Raw genomic sequence first — 22,700 nt, forward strand, 5'->3', positions numbered from 1 at the left:
AGCGCAGTGTCCTGTAGTCTGCAGAGGATCTCGCCACAATCTCAATTTATGACGAGACCATTAGGCGCATAAAAGCAATAGAGGTGTCATTGTACGCGTACATATATCCGTATGCGAGGAGCACCCTCTAGTGGTAGGTTCAGGTAACAATAATTTCCTGTTAAACAGTATTATTTGCAGGGATTTCTGATATGTATGTAGTGTCTGTATTGTGGGAGGTCTTTGGTTTGTAAAAAGGAAGCAGATTGTTTATGGGGAGCTGCGTATGCGTCGGGGTCTGGCCCCCTGGGGCAGGCACAGGGTATAGTTGGCCCCCGGGGCGCCGTGCACGTGCCGGGGTCTGGCCCGTGGTGGCACCGTGTACATAATCTGTACAGTGAGGGATAAATTTTCAGTGTGAACACTGCCCTGTGTCTAAGCCTTTTGTTAAACTCTAAACACCATGTGACCCACAAGTTCTGGTAGGCCCTGCGGGGTTGTACAAATAGTTTAGAAAAGCCTCTTATTAATGTAACCATGGCGGGACCAAACAGCTCCGGCCCAATTACTACCCTATAGATAATCTGTCATCCAGGTCATGCATGTGTTATTACGATAATCCCAGAGAACCCTGGAATGAGGAGAAAAGATCTCTGCTTGCTGTCACTGTATGGGAGCTTATTACACTCTCTATACCCAGAGGCTCATACGTCTCACAGCTGTGGGTTTGTTACAAATGCATTGGGTCAACACAGTGTTCATTCAGCTTCAAGAATAATGCTGCACTGACACATTGTAACAAAGTATCAGGACGGATTTGAGCTGCTGTGTTTATAGCAGAAAGAAATTTTGGAGATAAAAGAAATGAAAATAATTGAGTCAGTCTGGACCCCACTCCCTGACGAGTCACTATATGTTTTCCATCAGGAGCAGAACTTCCACTAGAGCCCAGTACACACAGTCCTTGGGGATTGCTGGTCTTGAAAGTGAAGAAAACTTTATGTGCAGCTTTCTTTTCATGTCGCCTGAGGTCAGGAGTCTGGTCCGGGGTCTCTATTTATTTTGGGGGTTTGAAGGTCTGATCTGGGGTCTGAAACCATGTTAGGGGTCTGATCTGGGGTCGGAAATCTCTATCGTCTGGGCTATGATGCCATCAAAGTCAGTATTGGTTTTTAGTGGCCTGATGTGGGGGCCAAATAGATTTTTAGCACCATTGATGGTATTGGGGTCTGTGTTCATTTAAGGAGTCTGGGGCCTGAGTTGATCCTGGCAACCTGGTCTTGGGGGTCCCGGTTGATCCTGGCAACCTGGTCTTGGGGGTCCCGGTTGATCCTGGCAACCTGGTCTTGGGGGTCCTGGTTGATCCTGGCAACCTGGTCGTGGGGGTCCCGGTTGATCTTAAAAGCCCACTGTCTGAGGTGATTATCGGGCTCTGGAGTCTTTAAAATTGTGTCTGCTGTCTGAAGTGATAGAAAATGTCCGGTCTGGAGTAAATGAGAATCAAAGAGGCCCGAAGATATTTCATCTCTCTATTTTATTCACATCTCAAACAGCGAGCAATGCCGACAATGATACAAGAATCTCACAGGCGGCTATTCAAGTTAAAAACATAAAAATGTAACAAAGATGCCAAAAAAGCCCAAAAACAAACAAGTCCACAAATATTAATTTAATAATTAAAAACATGGTAAAACCAGTAACAAACATTCTCCTTCCAGGGTTTAATAAATACACAAAAATTCATATTTTTACAACTCTAAAAATAAAAAAAACCTGCCACACGGCAGTGCCGGGGAGAGCGCCACTCGCCTCCGCTGCTCTCCATAAGAATATATGACGCACTGTGCCGTATTCTGGAGAAAGATGGGACATGTCCTATCTTTCTACGGGGTACGGTACCGCCGTGCGCCCATTGCCCTCTATGGGGGACGTATATCGGCTGTATATACGTCCCCCATACGGCAGTGTGAATGTAGCCTAAGGAGGAAAAATCTGAGTTTATTTTTAAATTAATAAAAAAAAAAAAAAGCAAGAAAGATTTTTAATACAGTTCGAAAGGAGTGCAGAGACTCTACATGGAAAAGCTTTAAAACGCTCAAAAGAATTAATCTCAAACCACAGAATTCATGAGGTAAATAAATTAATATGTCATCTCACACAAAAAAAACTTGCTACACACAAAGAATATTTTTTTTCTCCCAATAGTAAATAAGGCCGAAGACCATTAAAAAAAACACAAAATATTGCACAAAGAAATAAAAAAAATGCTATATTATTAGAAATAATATATTGTAATTAAAAATTATACCGGTACTTTGAATTAAAAATTTTTGTTCATTTAATGAAGAAACACAACAGAAGAGGGGGCGGGGCATATATATATTTTTTTAATTCTAACTTTTATATTCAGAAAATAGAGTTGCATAGAAATGAGTGGTCAGGGTTAAAAAAAAAAAAGCAATATTAAAAATTCCCAATATCAATTGTATCGTTAAAGGGATTGGCCAAGACCCAAAACTTAATTTTTTGGGTGTGTTTGTGGAAATGCATACACTGTCTCGTCCCCACATTAGAAGGCGGGGACAGATGATACAGCCATAATTCCTAGCGGGATAGTATAGGTGATTTCCGCACAACTAGAGCTGGGGATCATGTTGCTGCGATGGAGAGCTCATAAATAGCATTACAATATTCCATATGACCTGGTTGGACCTGGGACAACCCCTTTTAAAGAAAGCTGTAGCAACTACAACTATTTTTCACAATTTTTTACACAGACGCCATTGTTGCTTAGAAACAGTACAAAATATATTCCCCAAGACGTTTTCACAAGCCAATTCATCATTAAATTTCTTAATTTTTAACCAATAATGTACATTTAATGGCTGATAATAGAGAATAAGACAATGAAATTGTAATGGTAATGAGGCCCTGTTTACAACAGTTCACAGTAAGCCTTGCTGAATTTTCAATAGCAACCAATTAGAGTTCATCTTTCATCTCTTAAACTGCTCTGGTGAAATGAGAGCTGAGCTCTGATTGGTTGCTATGGGGATAAACATGGCCCATACAGTTTAGTGCCTCCTTTCGTAGGCAAAATAAGGGTTAAACACTGGGACATGACTCCGTGAATTGCTATTGTCTTATTCCGGTGCTCTCCCACGCTGGCGCTGGAGGAACTGGGACCACAGTAATTCATCTGCGTAAGCAAATCTTAGAATGGCATTCAGTAGGAGGATTAGTAATATAACAAAAAATTCCTTCTCTTCACGTCCTCCCCCCTCAAATACTAATCTTATGACTTATCTAATGATGTTACTGCTCAGGGAACCTATATAGTCACATAAAACGAGAGGAAATGTAAGAATTAGTGAAATACCCAGAGGGGACAACATAAAAATGTACAAACTAAAAAAAAAAAAGAAAAGAAAATTAAATTATAGAAAAAGTTAAATAAATTAAAAGGAAAAAAAATAAGAAAAAAAAACCTATAAAAATCATTCAAGATAAATTGAAGACAACCTGAGTATTAACGTAAAAACTGCACATAACCGGCCAAAACAAATAATATATACGCTGACATAAGGGAGATGACACGCCTGCGCCCCACACGTAAGCATGTCTGATTCAAGACACCGTAAGCCGCCATTTTGGCAAGTTTAAATGATGGCCAATCAGGTGACAGGGTGCCAGTTATATGGCGGTTTTACAGATACAACAACCTAGTTACAAAGGGATGTAATATACCAACTAAAAATGGCTGCCGTCACTGCGCCTTTAAGTAGCACGCTTAATAAAGTTACGAGGCAACGAAGTTGCGAGGCGTCTTCCCATACTCAGAAGTCCATGCTTTCTACCTATGCAGTTCTAAGATGGCCGCCAGGTTCGGATCCAGTTCAGAGGCGAGTTGTGGGGGCGTCCTGCCCTCTCGGTCCTGATGCTGTAGATTGGATCGGGAGGCGAGGTAGGCGATGACAGGAATATGACCCTCTCGGAGAGCCAAGTGAACGGGCAGAGAGCCAGAGGTGTCAGGAGTGTTGACGTCGGCACCATATTGCACCAGGACCTGCAGGGTGTCCAGGAAACCCATCCGAGCCGCGTCGTGCGCCGGGGTGATGCCGTAAGAATCCTGGATATTCGGACTAGCACCCTGTTTCAGGAGTTCAGAGGCCACCGGTGTACTACCGAACATCACCACCTGGAGGGGAAAAGGAGAGGGGCCGTGTTATCCATCAGTACTCCCACAGGGATAGAATTTTGGCTTCCGGCAGCCACCACTGGAGGGCGCAATCCACACCAAGCAAATTTAAGGTCAATGGAACACACTGGGCTTCCTCAAGTGGTGGTGGAAGAGGAGACTACCTGCAGGGCGGTCCTCCCGAAGCGGTTCAGGCAGTCAGGATGGATCCTCTCCTGGTACAGTAGTCTCTTCACCTCCGTCAGGTCCCCCTGAGCTGCGGCTCGTGTCAGGAGGTCTCCAGCGCTGGTCTCGTGCAGCAACATGAGGGGTGCGGATGGGGGGGGCAATGGGATCTGTCAGGAGAGGAAACAGGGTGGGTCACAGGCAGCACATGCTACACCAAAATAGATGGGTACATGTCTTCTCACATAAATCACTGCACCCCAGCCACTCTGGGGGTACTGCTTACAGGGGGGGCACTCTGCTGACACTGAGTATAAGGGGGGGAGGCACTCTGCTGACACTGATTATAAGGGGGGAGGGGAAGGGGCTCTGCTGACACTGATTATAAGGGGGGGAGGCACTCTGCTGACACTGATTATAAGGGGGGGAGGCACTCTGCTGACACTGATTATAGGGGGGGGAGGCACTCTGCTGACACTGCTTACAGGGGGGGCACTCTGCTGACACTGAGTATAAGGGGGGGAGGCACTCTGCTGACACTGATTATAAGGGGGGGAGGCACTCTGCTGACACTGATTATAAGGGGGGGAGGCACTCTGCTGACACTGATTATAAGGGGGGAGGGGAAGGGGCTCTGCTGACACTGATTATAAGGGGGGGAGGCACTCTGCTGACACTGATTATAAGGGGGGGAGGCACTCTGCTGACACTGATTATAAGGGGGGAGGCACTCTGCTGACACTGATTATAGGGGGGGAGGCACTCTGCTGACACTGATTATAAGGGGGGGAGGCACTCTGCTGACACTGATTATAAGGGGGGGAGGCACTCTGCTGACACTGATTATAAGGGGGGAGGCACTCTGCTGACACTGATTATAGGGGGGGAGGCACTCTGCTGACACTGATTATAAGGGGGGGAGGCACTCTGCTGACACTGATTATAAGGGGGGGAGGCACTCTGCTGACACTGATTATAAGGGGGGGAGGCACTCTGCTGACACTGATTATAAGGGGGGGGAGGCACTCTGCTGACACTGATTATAAGGGGGGGGAGGCACTCTGCTGACACTGATTATAGGGGGGGAGGCACTCTGCTGACACTGATTATAAGGGGGGGGGCACTCTGCTGACACTGATTATAAGGGGGGGGCACTCTGCTGACACTGATTATAGGGGGGGAGGCACTCTGCTGACACTGATTATAAGGGGGGGGGAGGCACTCTGCTGACACTGATTATGAGGGGGGGGAGGCACTCTGCTGACACTGATTATAGGGGGGGAGGCACTCTGCTGACACTGATTATAGGGGGGGAGGCACTCTGCTGACACTGATTATAGGGGGGGAGGCACTCTGCTGACACTGATTATAGGGGGGGAGGCACTCTGCTGACACTGATTATAGGGGGGGAGGCACTCTGCTGACACTGATCATAAGGGGGGGGGCACTCTGCTGACACTGATTATAAGGGGGGGGAGGCACTCTGCTGACACTGATTATAAGGGGGGGGGAGGCACTCTGCTGACACTGATTATGGGGGGGGAGGCACTCTGCTGACACTGATCATAAGGGGGGGAGGCACTCTGCTGACACTGATTATAAGGGGGGGGGAGGCACTCTGCTGACACTGATTATAAGGGGGGGAGGCACTCTGCTGACACTGATCATAAGGGGGGGGGAGGCACTCTGCTGACACTGATCATAAGGGGGGGGAGGCACTCTGCTGACACTGATCATAAGGGGGGGAGGCACTCTGCTGACACTGATCATAAGGGGGGAGGCACTCTGCTGACACTGATTATAGGGGGGGAGGCACTCTGCTGACACTGATTATAGGGGGGGAGGCACTCTGCTGACACTGATTATAGGGGGGGAGGCACTCTGCTGACACTGATCATAAGGGGGGAGGCACTCTGCTGACACTGATTATAGGGGGGGAGGCACTCTGCTGACACTGATTATAGGGGGGGAGGCACTCTGCTGACACTGATTATAGGGGGGAGGCACTCTGCTGACACTGATTATAAGGGGGGGGGGGGCACTGATTATAAGGGGGGGAGGCACTCTGCTGACACTGATTATAGGGGGGGAGGCACTCTGCTGACACTGATTATAGGGGGGAGGCACTCTGCTGACACTGATTATAAGGGGGGGGAGGCACTGATTATAAGGGGGGGAGGCACTCTGCTGACACTGATCATAAGGGGGGGGCACTCTGCTGACACTGATTATAGGGGGGAGGCACTCTGCTGACACTGATTATAGGGGGGGGAGGCACTCTGCTGACACTGATTATAAGGGGGGGAGGCACTCTGCTGACACTGATTATAAGGGGGGGAGGCACTCTGCTGACACTGATTATAGGGGGGGAGGCACTCTGCTGACACTGATTATAAGGGGGGGAGGCACTCTGCTGACACTGATTATAAGGGGGGGAGGCACTCTGCTGACACTGATTATAAGGGGGGGAGGCACTCTGCTGACACTGATTATAAGGGGGGGAGGCACTCTGCTGACACTGATTATAAGGGGGGGAGGCACTCTGCTGACACTGATTATAAGGGGGGGAGGCACTCTGCTGACACTGATTATAAGGGGGGGAGGCACTCTGCTGACACTGATTATAAGGGGGGGGGGCACTCTGCTGACACTGATTATAAGGGGGGGGAGGCACTCTGCTGACACTGATTATAAAGGGGGGGGGCACTCTGCTGACACTGATTATAAGGGGGGGAGGCACTCTGCTGACACTGATTATAAGGGGGGGGAGGCACTCTGCTGACACTGATTATAAGGGGGGGGAGGCACTCTGCTGACACTGATTATAGGGGGGGAGGCACTTTGCTGACACTGATTATAGGGGGGGGAGGCACTCTGCTGACACTGATTATAGGGGGGGGGAGGCACTCTGCTGACACTGATTATAGGGGGGGGGAGGCACTCTGCTGACACTGATTATAGGGGGGGAGGCACTCTGACACTGATTATAGGGGGGGGAGGCACTCTGCTGACACTGATTATAGGGGGGGGAGGCACTCTGCTGACACTGATTATAGGGGGGGAGGCACTCTGCTGACACTGATTATAGGGGGGGAGGCACTCTGCTGACACTGATTATAGGGGGGGAGGCACTCTGCTGACACTGATTATAGGGGGGGGAGGCACTCTGCTGACACTGATTATATTGAATTCGGTTTATTCAGTTGAAGAGTGTATGCATATATTTCAAGAAGGAACCGATAAAAAAGGGGGGTTACTCTGATGATCCTAAATATACGGGGGTACCGCTGAAGCATTTTGGCTGTCATGTCGGATTGCCCCCACACCTAGAAATGTCATCACTGCAGGGAGCCCATCCTAATTGTTAGAAGTAGACAGGCGCCTGGTGCTATGTGGAGCTGCACCTGGTGTGGGGTAAGAATAGCGCACAGCTGTCTGCTCATCAAGAAGCCCCCGCTAGTGAAGAAGCCTGCAGCCATATTCCTGGATCGCCCCCTATAGGTGACAGCAGAGATTTCTCATATATGTCCCTGTGTGTGGTGTCCTGCAGCACTGGGTACAAGTCTCCCCCATACATACTGTATACAGGAGGGGTATACACTGCGCAGTACCCTCATATATACTGCTATACACTGCACCCTCATACTACTGTATATATACTGCTATACACTGCACAGTACCCTCATAGTACAGTATATATACTGCTATGCACTGTACCCTCATACTACTGTATATATACCGCTATACACTGCACAATACCCTCATAGTACAGTATATATACTGCAATACCCTCATAGTACAGTATATATACTGCTATACCCTCATAGTACAGTATATATACTGCTATACACTGCACTATACCCTCATAGGACAGTATATATACTGCTATACACTGTACCCTCATAGCACAGTATATCTACCACTATACACTGCACAGTACCCTCATAGTACAGTATATATACTGCTATACCCTCATAGTACAGTATATATACTGCTATACACTGCACTATACCCTCATAGGACAGTATATATACTGCTATACACTGTACCCTCATAGCACAGTATATATACTGCTGTACCCTCATAGTACAGTATATATACTGCTATATACTATACCCTCATAGTACAGTATATATACTGCTGTACCCTCATAGTACAGTATATATACTGTTATATACTATACCCTCATAGCACAGTATATATACTGCTATACACTGTACCCTCATAGCACAGTATATATACTGCTGTACCCTCATAGTACAGTATATATACTGCTATATACTATACCCTCATAGTACAGTATATATACTGCTGTACCCTCATAGTACAGTATATATACTGCTATATACTATACCCTCATAGCACAGTATATATACTGCTATACACTGTACCCTCATAGCACAGTATATATACTGCTGTACCCTCATAGTACAGTATATATACTGCTATATACTATACCCTCATAGTACAGTATATATACTGCTGTACCCTCATAGTACAGTATATATACTGCTATATACTATACCCTCATAGTACAGTATATATACTGCTATATACTATACCCCCATAGTACAGTATATATACTGCTATACGCTGCACATTAGTATCACAGTGCACATATATACCCTGTATAGGCACATTATACTATCACACTATACACTTCCCCTATAACCCCATATAACACCATATTATTAACTATTGTTAATCACTGCCCCCCTGCGCTATTGTTACATGACGACTCGGGAGCTAATGACGTCACGATGATAACACACCCTGCCTGGAGCTGCCCTTTAAGGAGCTCTCTATGGGTGGACCAGGATGGGGTCGGCAGTGACAGGTGAGCCGCCGCCCCACCCCCGCGCGCACAGTGGTCTCGTCCGCCTCACCTGTCCGCCACAGTCTTGTGTTCCCGTCACTAACGGCCGGAGCGGCTGCCGAGCTCTGCACCACCGGCTCTGCGCTGCTCTGTGTGTGTGTGTGTCTGACGTCACCGCACCACGTGGTACAAGTGTGGGTTTTTTTAAAAAAAGCAACTGTGTATCCGCAAGTCACCGAGGGGCAAGACGAGAGCCGTCACTTGTCACCTCAAGCCCCGCCCACCGGCCCTCCACGCCCGACCAATGAGCAGAAGCATAAAGGAAGGGCTCGCCGTTACTACGTAGTATCCTGGGGAAGGTGGGGTGAGAGCGGAGATCATTGGTTCGCTGGCACCCAATCAGAGGCTACGGATTCGTGTAGGCGGGGTTTTGTTGTTTTTTTAAACTGGCGCAGGGCGGGTTCTGTCTCAGTGTCTTGTCCCTGAGGTCGGGGTCAGGCGGGAGTCAGCGCCTCACCTCCCCGTCACCTCGGGAATCACATTGTTTACGTTTAAAAACACCTCTGCTCCTCATTTACTGCATGTCGTGCTCAGTCTTGTGCCAGTCCTGTGAACGGGCACCAGATAACTCCATCACAGGGGGAGAGGTCAGGTCAAGTCAAGGGACCCCCCATAATGACTTATCCTAAGGATAGTAATGGCACTTACCAAGATAGATATTCTCTGGATTGAGAATCCTACACGAGCACCACCACTACCAGAGAGTGCCGTATCCCTTGTGTCACAAATAATTACCCTAAGGATAGGTCCTCAATGGAAAAAAAATCCTTTAAAAGAAAAAAAAAAACCCTCATCCACAGTATTTATCGCTTTCCTTCCATTGGATGTGACTATAGGATTGGGCACCATCTTTGAGGCATCTTCTGGAGAACATCTTGTCCTTTGGATCTTATGCTGAACCTTTGCATTAACCTTTGTCACGCATCGTTTTTAGGAGTCCATCTAGTGTATTGGACAATGCAATTACTTCACCCACTGATAGATTTTTTTGGAGGCTTAAGCACTTTAGCAAAACAGTCAACGTTCTATCAGTGACCATTGATTAGAAGAAAGGAACCATGAGAATGTCATAGAGTCCCCAGCTACAGGATTGTCATGAATTGCCTCTACCAATGACTGGATACCAAAGCCCCTTTATGGCCCCAGGAATTGGGGATAACTTACTACTGCATCCGCTATACCTATGCTCCTGCTTGAGGAACAATCGTTGTAAGACAACTACATGTAGACATCACCCCAGGTTGTGGTGTCATGTGTAATATGCAGATGTGACTGCTCTCATTTTACTACTGACTACAAATGATGAGTCCCAAAAAACACAAAAAATTAAATCTGTCATGTAGGTGGGGGCGCTGTTGCACTGATGTCTATAGGAAATTAAAGGCTCTTGCCCTGGTGAGAAGTGGTACTGCAAGTTTTTTCCCCCTTATTTTTGGAGCACCTTTATTGACATCTGCCGTGGACTTCCCTGTGACATACACATATATACATATATATATATATATATATATATATATATATATATATATATATAACCAGAACGCGATAATACAACACCCCAGACACACGCGTGATATAACTTAATCAGCAGCACGGTTTATTTTTTGGTTTTTTTTTTTACACAGAAGAGGTTTTGATTCATCACTCACTTCACTATTTACAGACATATATATTTTTTTCTCCTGGTATAATAGTTATTGAAAACAGGAAAGTACATCATCCCCATCACACTCAAAGGGTTAAACCAGTTTCCTGATTTTATGCAAATAAGCTTAATTATCATGAAAAGAAACTGCAACCGATCTGCGACTTTCTTATAAGCTTAAGTTTCGGTTCCTCAGTGGTTTCTAGATCTCCAATTGCTGTCAGCCGATAAAAACATACCCGAGGGCGCAGTCACATGTTGCGTGTTGGTTGCGTTTTCATTGTGTTTTGAAACGCATTACTACAGCTGAGAAGAAGTGATTTGCCTAATTATAAAACACAATATAAACTGTAAACACTAACGTTAATGCATGTGTTAACATGTGTTAACATTAATGTAATTGGGCAAATCACCTCTCCTCAGCTGTAGTAATGCGTTTCAAAATGCAACGTGTGACCGCACCCTGCAACCCCCTCCCTATAGAGAGGAGAAAGGTCAACATTGGGGCATTGTTGCAGAGGTGCTGAACCGTTCTTAGCACTCTATATGAGAGATATTAGTCTTGTGGGGTATTTGTTATCAACCATACCACCCAAATCCCAATAATCAGAATTTTTATGATACAATAATTAAGCTCAAATGCAAAAAAAAAAAAAGAAATTTTAAAAAATCTGATTATACACACCATAAAAAGTTGTGTTCAGTTTTTAACAGACACCCCCCCCCCCCTTAACTCTAAATACAGACCTTTATGAATGGAGAAACACCATTAAAAATGGGAGGTGTCCAAGAGGCAGCCATTTTGCAATTTACGGGTTGATATTATTCACTCAACTTTATTCAAAGCATACAATGGTATTTCACAAAAAAACACCAAGGATTTAATAAACGTTATTTAACATTTAAAAATGGCTGCCTCCACGAATCCATGGAGTTTATTTCACTGCATATTCAACCGTCTTCCCATAATTTAAAAAATACTAATATAATTGATATAACTTCAGCTTTAAAATGTAAATACAAATATTTGATTATATTTCGGTACAAATTTGTTTTGAGACTCTTCCCTTTAAGAAAAAAAATATCAAAATTTCACTTGAGTTGTTGATCTTTTTACTTTTTGAGTAGAGATTTTTGAATTTCAAGGTAGCCCTTTACAATAATGTCCTGAAGAAGGCACCATTCATATTGTATACACACACATCATAGGCGCCCTCAGAGAGGTCTAGGATTAGGGTGATCTCAGCCACTGGTAATGGGGTGACTGCAGACATTGATCGGGGGGTACCATCTATTACTGCAGGGTAACGGATCTGTCCTAGGAACTCATTTTCAGTGCTTGGTTTTTGACGAGAATACAAAAAGATTAGGAAATGTAGTACGAGGGTGGGACAGGAGCACTGCACACAGGAGGATAAATTCTCGGAGGCAAATCAGTTTGTGCGGATCTGGTAATCTGCAAATAAAAACAGAAAAAAAATTGAATGTTTTATAATATAAAAAAATGCAAAGCAATGGGGAAAAGGAGCAAAATGTGAAGCTTATCGAAAAGGGAGGCTCTAGGACCCTCTGAAGGTCCATAAACTGGGCAAAATATCTTCAAGTGCGTTGTAGAGGCATGTCCAGTAGTCAACAATTCCTCACCAAGAGGTACGCTACCCATCAGCAGTCACAGGGAACATTTTTTTATGGTCAAGTTAAGTCACCAGATTCGGGCTTGTAAATCCGACACGTGGAAAGAGTGAAAATTCCTGCCCGGAATTTGGTCATGTAAGTGTGGCCTAAGGGAAGGCTTCTAGTCAAATAGCAATCTCTACCTGCGACCAATCCTATTGTCAGAATGCAGCGTCATCAGAACAGTCAGTGGGAATGGTTACATCCACTCGTCATTCTGCTTTTTTTGGAAGGACGGTCATTACTTTTTACAATCCACCCACATATTTCTTTACTCCCTAAATAGGTTGACTTTTTAGAATGGAATCAAACACATTTTGCTATAATTTGTTAGCAATAGTCACAGTTAGGAATGTCACAGACAACCCTGGAGATATCACAAGACCCTTTCCTGAAACCTTTGAAAAAACGCCTTCCAAAAAGTCTTAGAAGAAGACCCTACAAGAACCTCACCTCAGGCCTAAGAAGAAATACAAAGGTTTGGTAAAGGGTAGAATTCAACCTATTGAATCTTGTTTGAGCTTAGAACAGTCTTGGGGTGTGATCTATCATCCACACAGAGAAGAAGATCTTGTCCAAAAAAGTGTCAGGTAAGAAAAGACCAACAAATATCTAAAGTCTTTGGCCAATGTTCATATAATTGGTATCTAGTGGCACTTCTTAGTTTGACCTTAACAATCTGATGTGCTTCTATGTACCCCTAACACCATGGGTATTGGTAGTGCCCACATTTCCTTTGGCCAATGTTAAACCATATTTTCACAAGAAAGTTAGGCTTCATGTTGAAGGTCAGAAAATGGTACATTAGGAGTAGTATAAAAATTTCATGTGCTGCAGCCTTCTTTTCATATTGCTCACGTACCTCCACTCTGAGTTATATATCTGACCCATGGAAGAGCTTGGTATCCACTCTTTTCTATAATTTTCATGTAACGAACCTTCGAAAGGACAAAACTAGTAATTAATACAAATATATAAAATAGATTCTAATAGTAGGAATCAAATGTTCTCATCTTTCTCCATTTCAACCATGGAAACCCCAAGATTACTGGTAGGTAGGTCAATGCCCATGGTCTTGTGGTCATCATTATTTCCATGACCTAGTTGACTAAATGCCTTCCATAAGGAGGACAATATCCTAAACATTTTCACAGTAAGTTATCATTTACCTGGATCCCGGACACTGTGAAATAAGGAATTTCGAACTTGACGCTTATTGGAGGTTTTCCTTCTAACTCTTCTGTCTCTACGCTCGGTAGCCCGAAGTGCGCCCTCATCAGATACTCCTTCCCACCCTGCACAATGGTGACAAGATGTAAGAAGATATGAATTAAACATGGTGGATCACAATTGGGTTTCTCCACTTACATAGGTAGCACAGGAGGTCACCCTGACCAAAAAAGCTAATCATGTCCAAGAGATCACTCTTCATGATCCGACAGAGAGAAGACAACAAAGAATCGTAGGTCAAGGTCTTACTCACCGGAAATGACTTTATGGTCCACACAACCACGTTTTTCTCGGGGACATATTTAGCACTGCCCACACTGGTCTTGAATTTTGGAGAATCTGCATCACTTGGAACAGGAACTGAAATCTCCACATTATTTGCCACCGATTGTTTCTTAAACTGACCCTTTGCCTGGAAGAAGATAAAATTTGACACAAAGCTTAGTCATGTCCCAAAAACTAAGAAGAAGAGAACACGCATTATACATTATCCCACTCCTCGTCACATCCATTCTTCCACCTCTACAACCTCAAATTGGAGAAAACTCAAATCTTTCTAGAACGAACGTGTGTCCCAGGACAACAATCAAAGCAGGTTCGATGAGGGTTTGCCTCCAAATTTTATCAGAAGTTTTTGTAATTATTTTCAAGCTTTACCTTCACCATGATTTCTAGTCGACTGTGGCTGAATTTCTCAATGACTGATTCGATCCAAATCAAAGGTTTGACCTGTATGGATGAAATATACAATTGATAGCCGCTCTTTCAAACAAAAGGGTCCCAGCCCTCTGAACTTCAAGTCCAGGAATAAGTCTCCTACTCTTGCCAAAGCTTAGAGTCCCATTCGAGTTTAAGTATCTCTCGAATGTCAAAGGTTTAGTCATGTTTCTCCCAGGTATGCACGGGAATCTGGGAATAAAATCCATTCCACTGCAGAAGATTAGATAGGCACGAGCACACAACTGACAATATCAGTAGAACGATGCTGTACAGTTCCTCAGACTGGTACCTGTGTATTCAGACGGTAAGACATCAGCTCAAAATCACCATCCGGAGGAATAAATGAGATGGTGCGATCGTTATCGAAACGGGAGAGCCGGACGCACTGGTGGAATTTTACATCTTCAAGCTCCACAGTCTTATTCTTATTACCTGGGCGTCAAAAGTCAAGACAGTATTATAATCTAACACTAAATTATAGTTTAAAAAAACCCACAATGTTACTACTTGATAACAGTCTCGAATATCAAGTTATAATTCTGCTTTAGACGAGGGTCTCCTGATGAAGTTTCTTCAAATATATTTACTGGCATTTCATGACAACCAACCTGCCATCCTCCATTTCATGACTACCAACCTGCCATCCTGCATTTCATGACAACCAACCTGCCATCCTGCATTTCATGACTACCAACCTGCCATCACTTTAGAGACAATGAGAAAAACTGGTTTCTTTGGTCTTTAGGTCTTCACAACTAAGTGTCTTCTCCAAACTCCATGGCATTAGGGAGAGCCTTGACTACATGGTCCCTACCTCTGGCCCACATCACCAGAGTGGACAAGGATTGGATTTTGGGAAGTCACGTACTGGTGGATCTTCTCCGTACTTGATGGCTCAGGGTATAAGTTATCATCCCTACTGTACAAAATATACTCTCCCTTCTCAGACGGCAAGTGACCTCTTCCGATTTTATAATAAAAAGCTTCAGGCCCTCTTACATTCAAATTTGTTGCCTCTATTCCTAGACAACGTCTGCCTTTTATCCAACCTATATATTTATTATGACCCATTGGCTTTGTTGGAGGGCACCTTTCCTTCTGGCTCCAGGCAACCCTTCCCTTGCCCTTTCCCTTAACATCCCCTAACTGGTACTTACGTCCAGTTAGCTCGAAAAGGACTCTGTCATTCAATCCAAGCCTTAGCTCGGGCATCCCAGAGAGGAAGACTTTGAGTTTCACACTTCCTACAATCTCACTTAGTAGTACACTGCCGTTACTGTTCACCTGAAATAAATCCATATGGACAATATTACACATCATTATAAGGGTTTGCTCATTAACATCATCACTTGTTGTCGTGGGGTAAAATTACTTTCCGTAAAAAGGACTCCACAAAATGAGAGATACCCACCAGCAAGTTAACAGATTCAATGACGTCTATGAAGACTTCGTTCTTCTTGTACTTGAGTCCCTCAGACCTCCAGGACACTGCATTTGTTACAGTAGTGGGGACCCGGGACTTGGCGGTTTCCAATTTGTTGCCTTGTTGTGTGATGTATCTAGATGAGAAGAAAGGTAAGAACTAAGATGACTATTCCTAAAAAAACAACCACATAAGAACCTTCTTGTAGACCCCAAACATGTTTGCATCACCCATACTCCTCATACCACGACCACCAATGCTTGTCTAGGGAGATTACAGGACAATGGGGGTCATTTACTAAGGGCCCGATTCGCGTTTTCCTGGCGTGTTACCCGACGGCGCCGGCATGCACACGACGGAAATCAGGGGGCGTGGCCGAACGAAAACCCGACGTATTCGGAAAAACCGCCGCATTTAAAAAAAAAAAAAAAAAAGTGTCGCGGAGCTTGCACTTACCTTCACTAGGAATAGACCGGTGAACTTGAGTGCGTTCCGATGCTCTTCAGCGCAGCAGCGCCACCTGGTGGACGTCGGAGGAACTGCCTTAATGAATCCCGGGTGGACCCGAATCCACCGCAGAGAACGCGCCGCTGGATCGTGAATGGACCGGGTAAGTAAATCTGCCGCAGTGTGTTTGATTCTATACACCAGTATCCAATGAGTGTTACTACAATCAATGACTAACCAATATATCATGGGGCAACATGTAGACTTTGACCTAGAGAAGCACAGAGCTCTACAAAAGAGGTCCACCAGATGTTGGTAGGTCTAGTATAATATCTACAAGACCAGGAGAGACCGAGGAGTCAGAGAGGTCAAAAACTTAGGTCTAAAAATAGAATATTTACTTCCGATATCGAGAACTTACTCTTGAAGAATCTTGCTGTCTGTGGTCTGAGGAAACCCAAAGTCCATCACCTCGTCCAGCAGCTCATAGACAATGACAAAGTTGTCCCGGATGCTTTCTTCTTCTAACTCCTTGAAGTACTCTGTGAAAACCTACATAGGAGAAGAAGCCATAGACATGATGCCAGACCATTGACTGCCCTGGTGACCCTGTCCGGTTGCGTGGACGTTCACTTACCTCTACAACTTTATACAGGAAAGAGTAGACCAGGGCCGCGTTGGCGTTCTTATTGGTTAATGCGACCACTAAAGAACAAGTTAAGGACTAAAACCGTAAAATCTCAAAAGGGGTCATACTAAATCACCAAAAGACACCAGAGGTTTTGAGGTGTATTGGAGAGATCTAATTTTTAGAGGATTATACCAACAATCCGATTGATTACTATGGGTGGGTACCTCCATGAAGCCATTACTTTGGTCTGGTACAACAGTTACGTGACCATAGAGACAAATATGACCTGTCTTTTAAGACTTAATAGGTGTCTGCGGTAAACTTAAAGGGAATGTCCACTTTTTTGGTCGGCAGGTTACACATTAATGTTTATATTAGATTTGGTCTGTAATAACAGGTAGGATACGGTAGAGGTTGCTGTGCTTGATCCATAAGAAGTGGACTTTGCCGTGAATGAGAAGCGGCGTCAGGTTGCCTTCTTCTTCCCTCTGGACCACCAGGGGCATGAAATGATCAATCTCTGCCAAATTGATGTCCCCCTTATAATTCCGGCAGATGAGGGGCTGCAGAAAGAGAGGATCCCATAGAGGTTAAGGATGGGTACACATACTTATTGTAGCAACTGATTTTAAGTAACACACTGGGAAATAATCAACTCTCAAAATGTCTTAATAAGGAGTTTTCAGCCAAGACATCCCCTTTAAATGAAAGATGCTCGGATTAAAGATGCGCACCAACACTACTTATGTCCCCTTACACAGAAAAACGCCTCCGCTTGACGTAAGGGTCACACTATCACTTGGCATTCGAATATGGCGACTCTGTCACATTACTGAACATTGCCTGTTGCCATGGGCAATGTATCGTTTCCTCCATGGTCATGAAAATTATGGGCATTAGAGTCAGCACCCCATATTTGGTCATGTGACCAAGTGTAGTGTTACTACACACCCCAGCATGACAAACCCCCAAATTCTTAAAGGGGTTGTCCAGAATTATAAAAAACATGGCTGCACCACTTCATGTTTACAGCTTACGTGCAGTATTGCACATCCACTTCAGTGGAGCTCAGCTGCACTACCAGACACAACCTACAGACATTTGTGGTGCTCTTTCTAGAAGAAAATGTAAATCGTGTGTATTTTTATACCACACAAACTACATGCAGCCCTCCATTATGACATGCAATAATAAAATATCCCAATGTATTGGGTCTTATTACAGACCAGTGTATATTATAAGCTTCTACAACTTTTATAGTACTCCAAGGTATCGTTATGAACTTATATACAAGTTTCCTTATCCTTCTATAGAGGTAATGGCCACTAAACTACATCTCCCGGCGTCCCCTCCCACTAGAGGGGCTGAAAGGATTCATGGGAAATGTAGTCCTACCGAGAGCAGAGTGGAAGTGACTCCTCAGCTCTTCAGGTAGGTACTCTGGGGCAACTTACCTTTCCCTTCAGGTCCAGGACGAAGACGGCAGATGCAGACATGGTGACAGAGTGTGATATGTAGGAAGGGACAGTCACAGAGCTGCTAGAAGGTGACTGCCACTGTGTCAGCACCTTAATGGCTGCCCTCTTCCTCCTTCCTGTGTGCACCTGTCCTACGTCAGCAGCTCAGGTACAAGCCAGGTGTGCACACCTCTTAAAGGAGCCACTCCCTGGCAGGCATATGCAGCAGAGGCGCGGCCACAATAAGGGGAAGTGACTGACATTTCAGGTTTTGCAACTCCAAGTATGTCCTAATAGTCTCTGATGGGGGTTGTAGTCTGACAGCTGCAGTTCCATTCACAGCCTGCAGACAGGTGTGGCGCTCTTTTTCTAATTATATACGTGCGTTCCTACAATTTCCCACAAGTCTAGCCATCTTGTCGTCCATGAATAGAATTCCAGGAGTACAGTGAAGACTGACACAAAGAGCAGTAAAACAACAACGCTATCCACTCTGTGGGCGCCATAATGGCTGAGAGTAGTAGTTTATGTCACGCCGTACATGATATGGATGTTATTGGCCGTTTCGTCTCCTTTAATAATAATCACTGGGGCCCCGATCACACATGGCATGTACGATTTGTTATGAAGCGCCACACAAAAGGCTCTTCCTGTGATCACATTTTACGTAACGCAAAAGTTACCTCAACATGGAGTCGCAGTAGGAGCATTTATGTTGGGTTTCAAAACGAAACGCAGCTGTGTGAACACGGCCTTAGCAATATGGTCCACCTGTAGGATCTACACAACGCATGCGTTTCGGTCCCCCCTGGCCAATCACGGCAATGGCTAGTAGCAAGGGGCACCAATTTGTTTGATTGGCTGCATTTCATCCGGGCTGCGTCTTGGTGTATCAGCTGTACATGAAAAAATATTTAGATGCACTTCTCTGGGGTCACTAGGTTCCTCATAAGTTCCCCGTTCCAAAACTTGGTGGACCCCACAGTAACACAACCAAATAGGAGAAAGAGAGCTGATCGGTGGGCGTCCGACTGCTAAGTAATGGAGCAGCAGGTCGAGCATAAATACTGCCTCACCATTCACTACTATGGGAGTGTCAGAAATTGCTGAGCACAGCGCTCAGGTATCTACAGCCCCCTCAGACAGTGAATGTCAGTGCCAGAGATGCTTGAGCGCTGTGCTTAGCAATTTCCAATGCTCCCACAGTATAGAACGGGGCGGCAGTAGGTAAGCTCGACCGGATGCTCCATAAATTAGCGAGACCCCTGTTCTCATGATCGGTGAGGGTTCCAGCAGTCAAACAACAATTGGACTGGCTACATCCCCTTTAAGTTTTGGGAAGGGAAGGACAATCACTCCTTCAGTGGGGAAGCCATTCCTTTTTGATGGACTAAGGCCGCGGTCACACGTACAGCTAGGCGTCCGTTCCTAACGCGACGCTAGCGCACAGGGGGCGGTCCTCGGCCCAAACGCACATGCGTTTCCAGAGAAACGCATGCGATCGGCTTAACAATCGCATGCGTTTCCCTGGAAACGCATGTGCATTTGACCCGAGGACCTCCCCCTGTGCACTAGCGTCGCGTTAGGAACGGACGCCTAGCGGTACGTGTGACTGCGGCCTAAATCTTTGTGCCCTTTCACTTTGGTGAAAGAGAGCGCAAGCTCAAAAGATGTGGGATCAGAGACTCTATTAGTTTAATCCCACCTCCCCATTCAGGACACCTGCATGCTCAGCCAAGCTGAGTGTACATCTTTATGGAGCTGGTGTGGAGGAATAGCTGCGGACACATCAAAAGAGATGATAGACGATGCCAAGATACGATTTCCCTCTGAAATTATAGAGCGCCCCCTAGTGGGCCCAGATGGCATCACACATGTCATAGACCTCCCTGGCTTAAAGGGGTTCTCTATATTTTATTTTTTATATTTGCATTACCTAGATGTAAAATTGATGGAAGTGCAACAGCCGTGTGTCTCTTCCAAACAAGTGCCTCATCAGGCACAGCGCCGTACACTGTGTAGTGGTTGAGCTTAGTACTGCAGCGAAACCTCATACATTTGAATGGAACTGAGCTGCAAGCAGGTCATGTGACCAACCAATGTGACCCCACATCCTGTAGTTACCAATTTAATATCAATGACTTAACCCAAAAAAAAAAACACTTTAACAAGGGCAAAGACAGGGAAGAGACAACTTCTTTACAAAACCTTTATTAATCGATCAGAGGAGATCATTCCTGAAGACACTTTTAAGGCGCAAGTTTATACAAACGGCAGGAGCAATGACATTTGGTATCTCGGTAAACATGGCGGACAGGAGTATATATCATATATATATATACAAAATACATAAAACACTCCATGCTAATATATATATATATATATATATATATATATATATATATAAAACTGCTAAAAAAAACAAAGGACAGTCCAGTTATGGTTAGGTATAAATATGGTGACTGGGTGCCGGGATAGCCGCACGTAGTGTAAAAGAGATCCCTGCCCTTAAGTTGATTAATCAAGTGCAGCATCCCCTTAAATGAAAAAGAAAAATACGGGAAAGCTGGGTGACAACCAATATGGTTATTACTACAGCAATGCACCCATCTTTCCTAGACTATGGATTGAAAAGTCTGCCCTGTAATACAGAGAGAATATGAGTCATAAATGTCATCCAGAGTCTAGGAAAGTCAAGTTCTAGGTCTAGGAAAGCCAAGTACTGGTCCCAACCCAGCTTTCCCAGCAGCAGATATCAAGATCAGAGCTCCAAATATTCTGCATGATAAAATGGTGTCCTTCAGCTACCACTAGAGGGAGCTTAGGAGCCAACTGTAGACTGCTCATAACTTGAGCTCCCTCTAGTGGCGGCTAAATGCAACCACAATTTTGTAACTTTATAAGAAGGTCAGCCATTTTTTGACAGGACATGATGTATATACATTCTATATGATGACGTCACTGGACACAGTATGGAGCCTGGGGGAAGGGGGCAGTGGTGACATCACAGCGGTCATTTTGCGGTCTGGTCTTTGTTCTTTTTGTTCAGCAGTTTTTGGAGGTTGGTGGACATGTAATAAGGTCTCTCCGTGGAGCCGTCGTTCCTTTCCAGATCTTCCACTGTGCGGGAGGGAATGGAGAGGTGATGATGGAGGCAATGCTGGGGTGATAGCAGGAGGGGGGTGCAGATATGGGGGTGTCTGGACATATGACGAGGTGTACAGGACATGCAGTAGGTAGAACAAGGCACTGGGTGTTGGTAAGTTACATACATGACATGTTTCATACACACATGAAGAAAGGTACAGACAGAATTAACCCTTAGTGTCCCCGGCCTCAGCTCCATTAAGGCTACAGCCCGTCTAACACCGCCAGGTGCCCAGGTCTCTCTCCGGGACGTGAGGTACAGAAGGAGGAGGAGGGTAAGTGGTATGAGCAGAGAAGCAGTATAAATATACGCTCCGCACCGCAGCCGCCTTCAGCTTTGGCTCTCGCTGGACTTCAAGAGCTCGGCGTCTTTTTTCAGTAAAATCTGGCTGAGTTCCGGAGACATGTAATATGGCCGCTCCAAGGAGCCGTCATTCCTCTCCAGATCTTCACCTTATTAAGCACCAGCCCCGGCAGCGTCAGAGAGAATGAAAGAGAGAAGAGCAGAGCGAGGGGGCAGAGAGAGAAGAGAAGGGGCAGAGGGGCCGCAGAGAGAGAGAAAAGAGCAGCGAGGGAGAAGAGAAGAGCAGAGCGAGGGGGCAGAGAGAGAAGAGAAGGGGCAGAGGGGCCGCAGAGAGAGAGAAAAGAGCAGCGAGGGAGAAGAGAAGAGCAGAGCGAGGAGGCAGAGGGGCCGCAGAGAGAAAAGAGCAGAGCGAGGAGGCAGAGGGGTCGCAGAGAGAGAAGAGCAGAGCGAGGAGGCAGAGGGGTCGCAGAGAGAAAAGAGCAGAGCGAGGAGGCAGAGGGGCCGCAGAGAGAAAAGAGCAGAGCGAGGAGGCAGAGGGGCCGCAGAGAGAGAAGAGCAGAGCGAGGAGGCAGAGGGGTCGCAGAGAGAAAAGAGCAGAGCGAGGAGGCAGAGGGGCCGCAGAGAGAAAAGAGCAGAGCGAGGAGGCAGAGGGGTCGCAGAGAGAAAAGAGCAGAGCGAGGGGCCGCAGAGAGAGAAGAGCAGAGCGAGGAGGCAGAGGGGCCGCAGAGAGAAAAGAGCAGAGCGAGGGGGCAGAGGGGTCGCAGAGAGAAAAGAGCAGAGCGAGGGGGCAGAGGGGCCGCAGAG

At 45.6% G+C, this 22,700-nt stretch overlaps 3 protein-coding genes across 8 annotated transcripts in view; all 3 read right to left on the reverse strand.

The window, feature by feature from the left end:
• Positions 1-1,494: 1,494 nt before the first annotated feature.
• On the reverse strand, positions 1,495-9,456 carry CDKN2D (cyclin dependent kinase inhibitor 2D). Of its 2 annotated transcripts, none has more exons than XM_072149510.1 (3): positions 9,229-9,456; positions 4,342-4,512; positions 1,495-4,177 (listed from the first exon to the last, which is right to left on the reverse strand). In XM_072149510.1, exons 2-3 carry the CDS (start codon positions 4,480-4,482, stop codon positions 3,833-3,835), a joined length of 486 nt encoding a protein of 161 aa, XP_072005611.1. In that variant the 5' UTR covers positions 4,483-4,512; positions 9,229-9,456; the 3' UTR covers positions 1,495-3,832. The 2 variants fall into 2 exon arrangements, with proteins under 2 accessions (XP_072005611.1, XP_072005612.1); XM_072149511.1 differs by lacking the exon at positions 9,229-9,456 and adding an exon at positions 9,115-9,218.
• Positions 9,457-10,794: 1,338 nt separating this feature from the next.
• Positions 10,795-18,634, reverse strand: AP1M2 (adaptor related protein complex 1 subunit mu 2). The gene is made up of 12 exons (XM_072149512.1): positions 18,443-18,634; positions 17,395-17,551; positions 16,995-17,062; positions 16,779-16,909; positions 15,899-16,046; positions 15,645-15,771; positions 14,777-14,919; positions 14,425-14,496; positions 14,021-14,179; positions 13,707-13,832; positions 13,400-13,475; positions 10,795-12,319 (listed from the first exon to the last, which is right to left on the reverse strand). The coding sequence occupies exons 1-12, from the start codon at positions 18,482-18,484 to the stop codon at positions 12,297-12,299; spliced, it is 1,272 nt and encodes a 423-aa protein (XP_072005613.1). The 5' UTR covers positions 18,485-18,634; the 3' UTR covers positions 10,795-12,296.
• A 2,006-nt stretch (positions 18,635-20,640) lies between these two features.
• The window catches only part of SLC44A2 (solute carrier family 44 member 2 (CTL2 blood group)), a 33,669-nt gene continuing 31,609 nt past the window's right edge, over positions 20,641-22,700 (reverse strand). For 2 of the 5 annotated variants that reach the window (XM_072149513.1, XM_072149515.1), the window contains exon 22: positions 20,641-22,045. In XM_072149513.1, coding sequence (XP_072005614.1) covers positions 21,924-22,045 — 122 coding nt within the window. In that variant the 3' untranslated portion in view covers positions 20,641-21,923. The remainder of the gene's footprint in view (positions 22,046-22,700) is intronic. The other 3 variants (XM_072149516.1, XM_072149517.1, XM_072149514.1) reach the window with 2 other exon arrangements.

This window comes from Engystomops pustulosus, chromosome 4, assembly GCF_040894005.1.
Source record: "Engystomops pustulosus chromosome 4, aEngPut4.maternal, whole genome shotgun sequence".
In the NCBI taxonomy this organism is placed as follows: domain Eukaryota; kingdom Metazoa; phylum Chordata; class Amphibia; order Anura; family Leptodactylidae; genus Engystomops; species Engystomops pustulosus.

Excerpts from the sequence above, each read along its gene's own strand:
- CDKN2D (XM_072149510.1), bottom strand. The coding sequence starts at position 4,482 with ATGTTGCTGCACGAGACCAGCGCTGGAGACCTCCTGACACGAGCCGCA. Across the intron at positions 4,178-4,341 it reads TCGGGAGGACCGCCCTGCAG|GTGGTGATGTTCGGTAGTAC; the intron begins GTAGTCTCCTCT and ends TTTCCCCTCCAG.
- AP1M2 (XM_072149512.1), bottom strand. The coding sequence starts at position 18,484 with ATGTCTGCATCTGCCGTCTTCGTCCTGGACCTGAAGGGAAAG. Across the intron at positions 13,833-14,020 it reads GGACCATAAAGTCATTTCCG|GGTGGGAAGGAGTATCTGAT; the intron begins GTGAGTAAGACC and ends ACCATTGTGCAG. Across the intron at positions 12,320-13,399 it reads ATATATAACTCAGAGTGGAG|ATTACCAGATCCGCACAAAC; the intron begins GTACGTGAGCAA and ends TTTTATTTGCAG.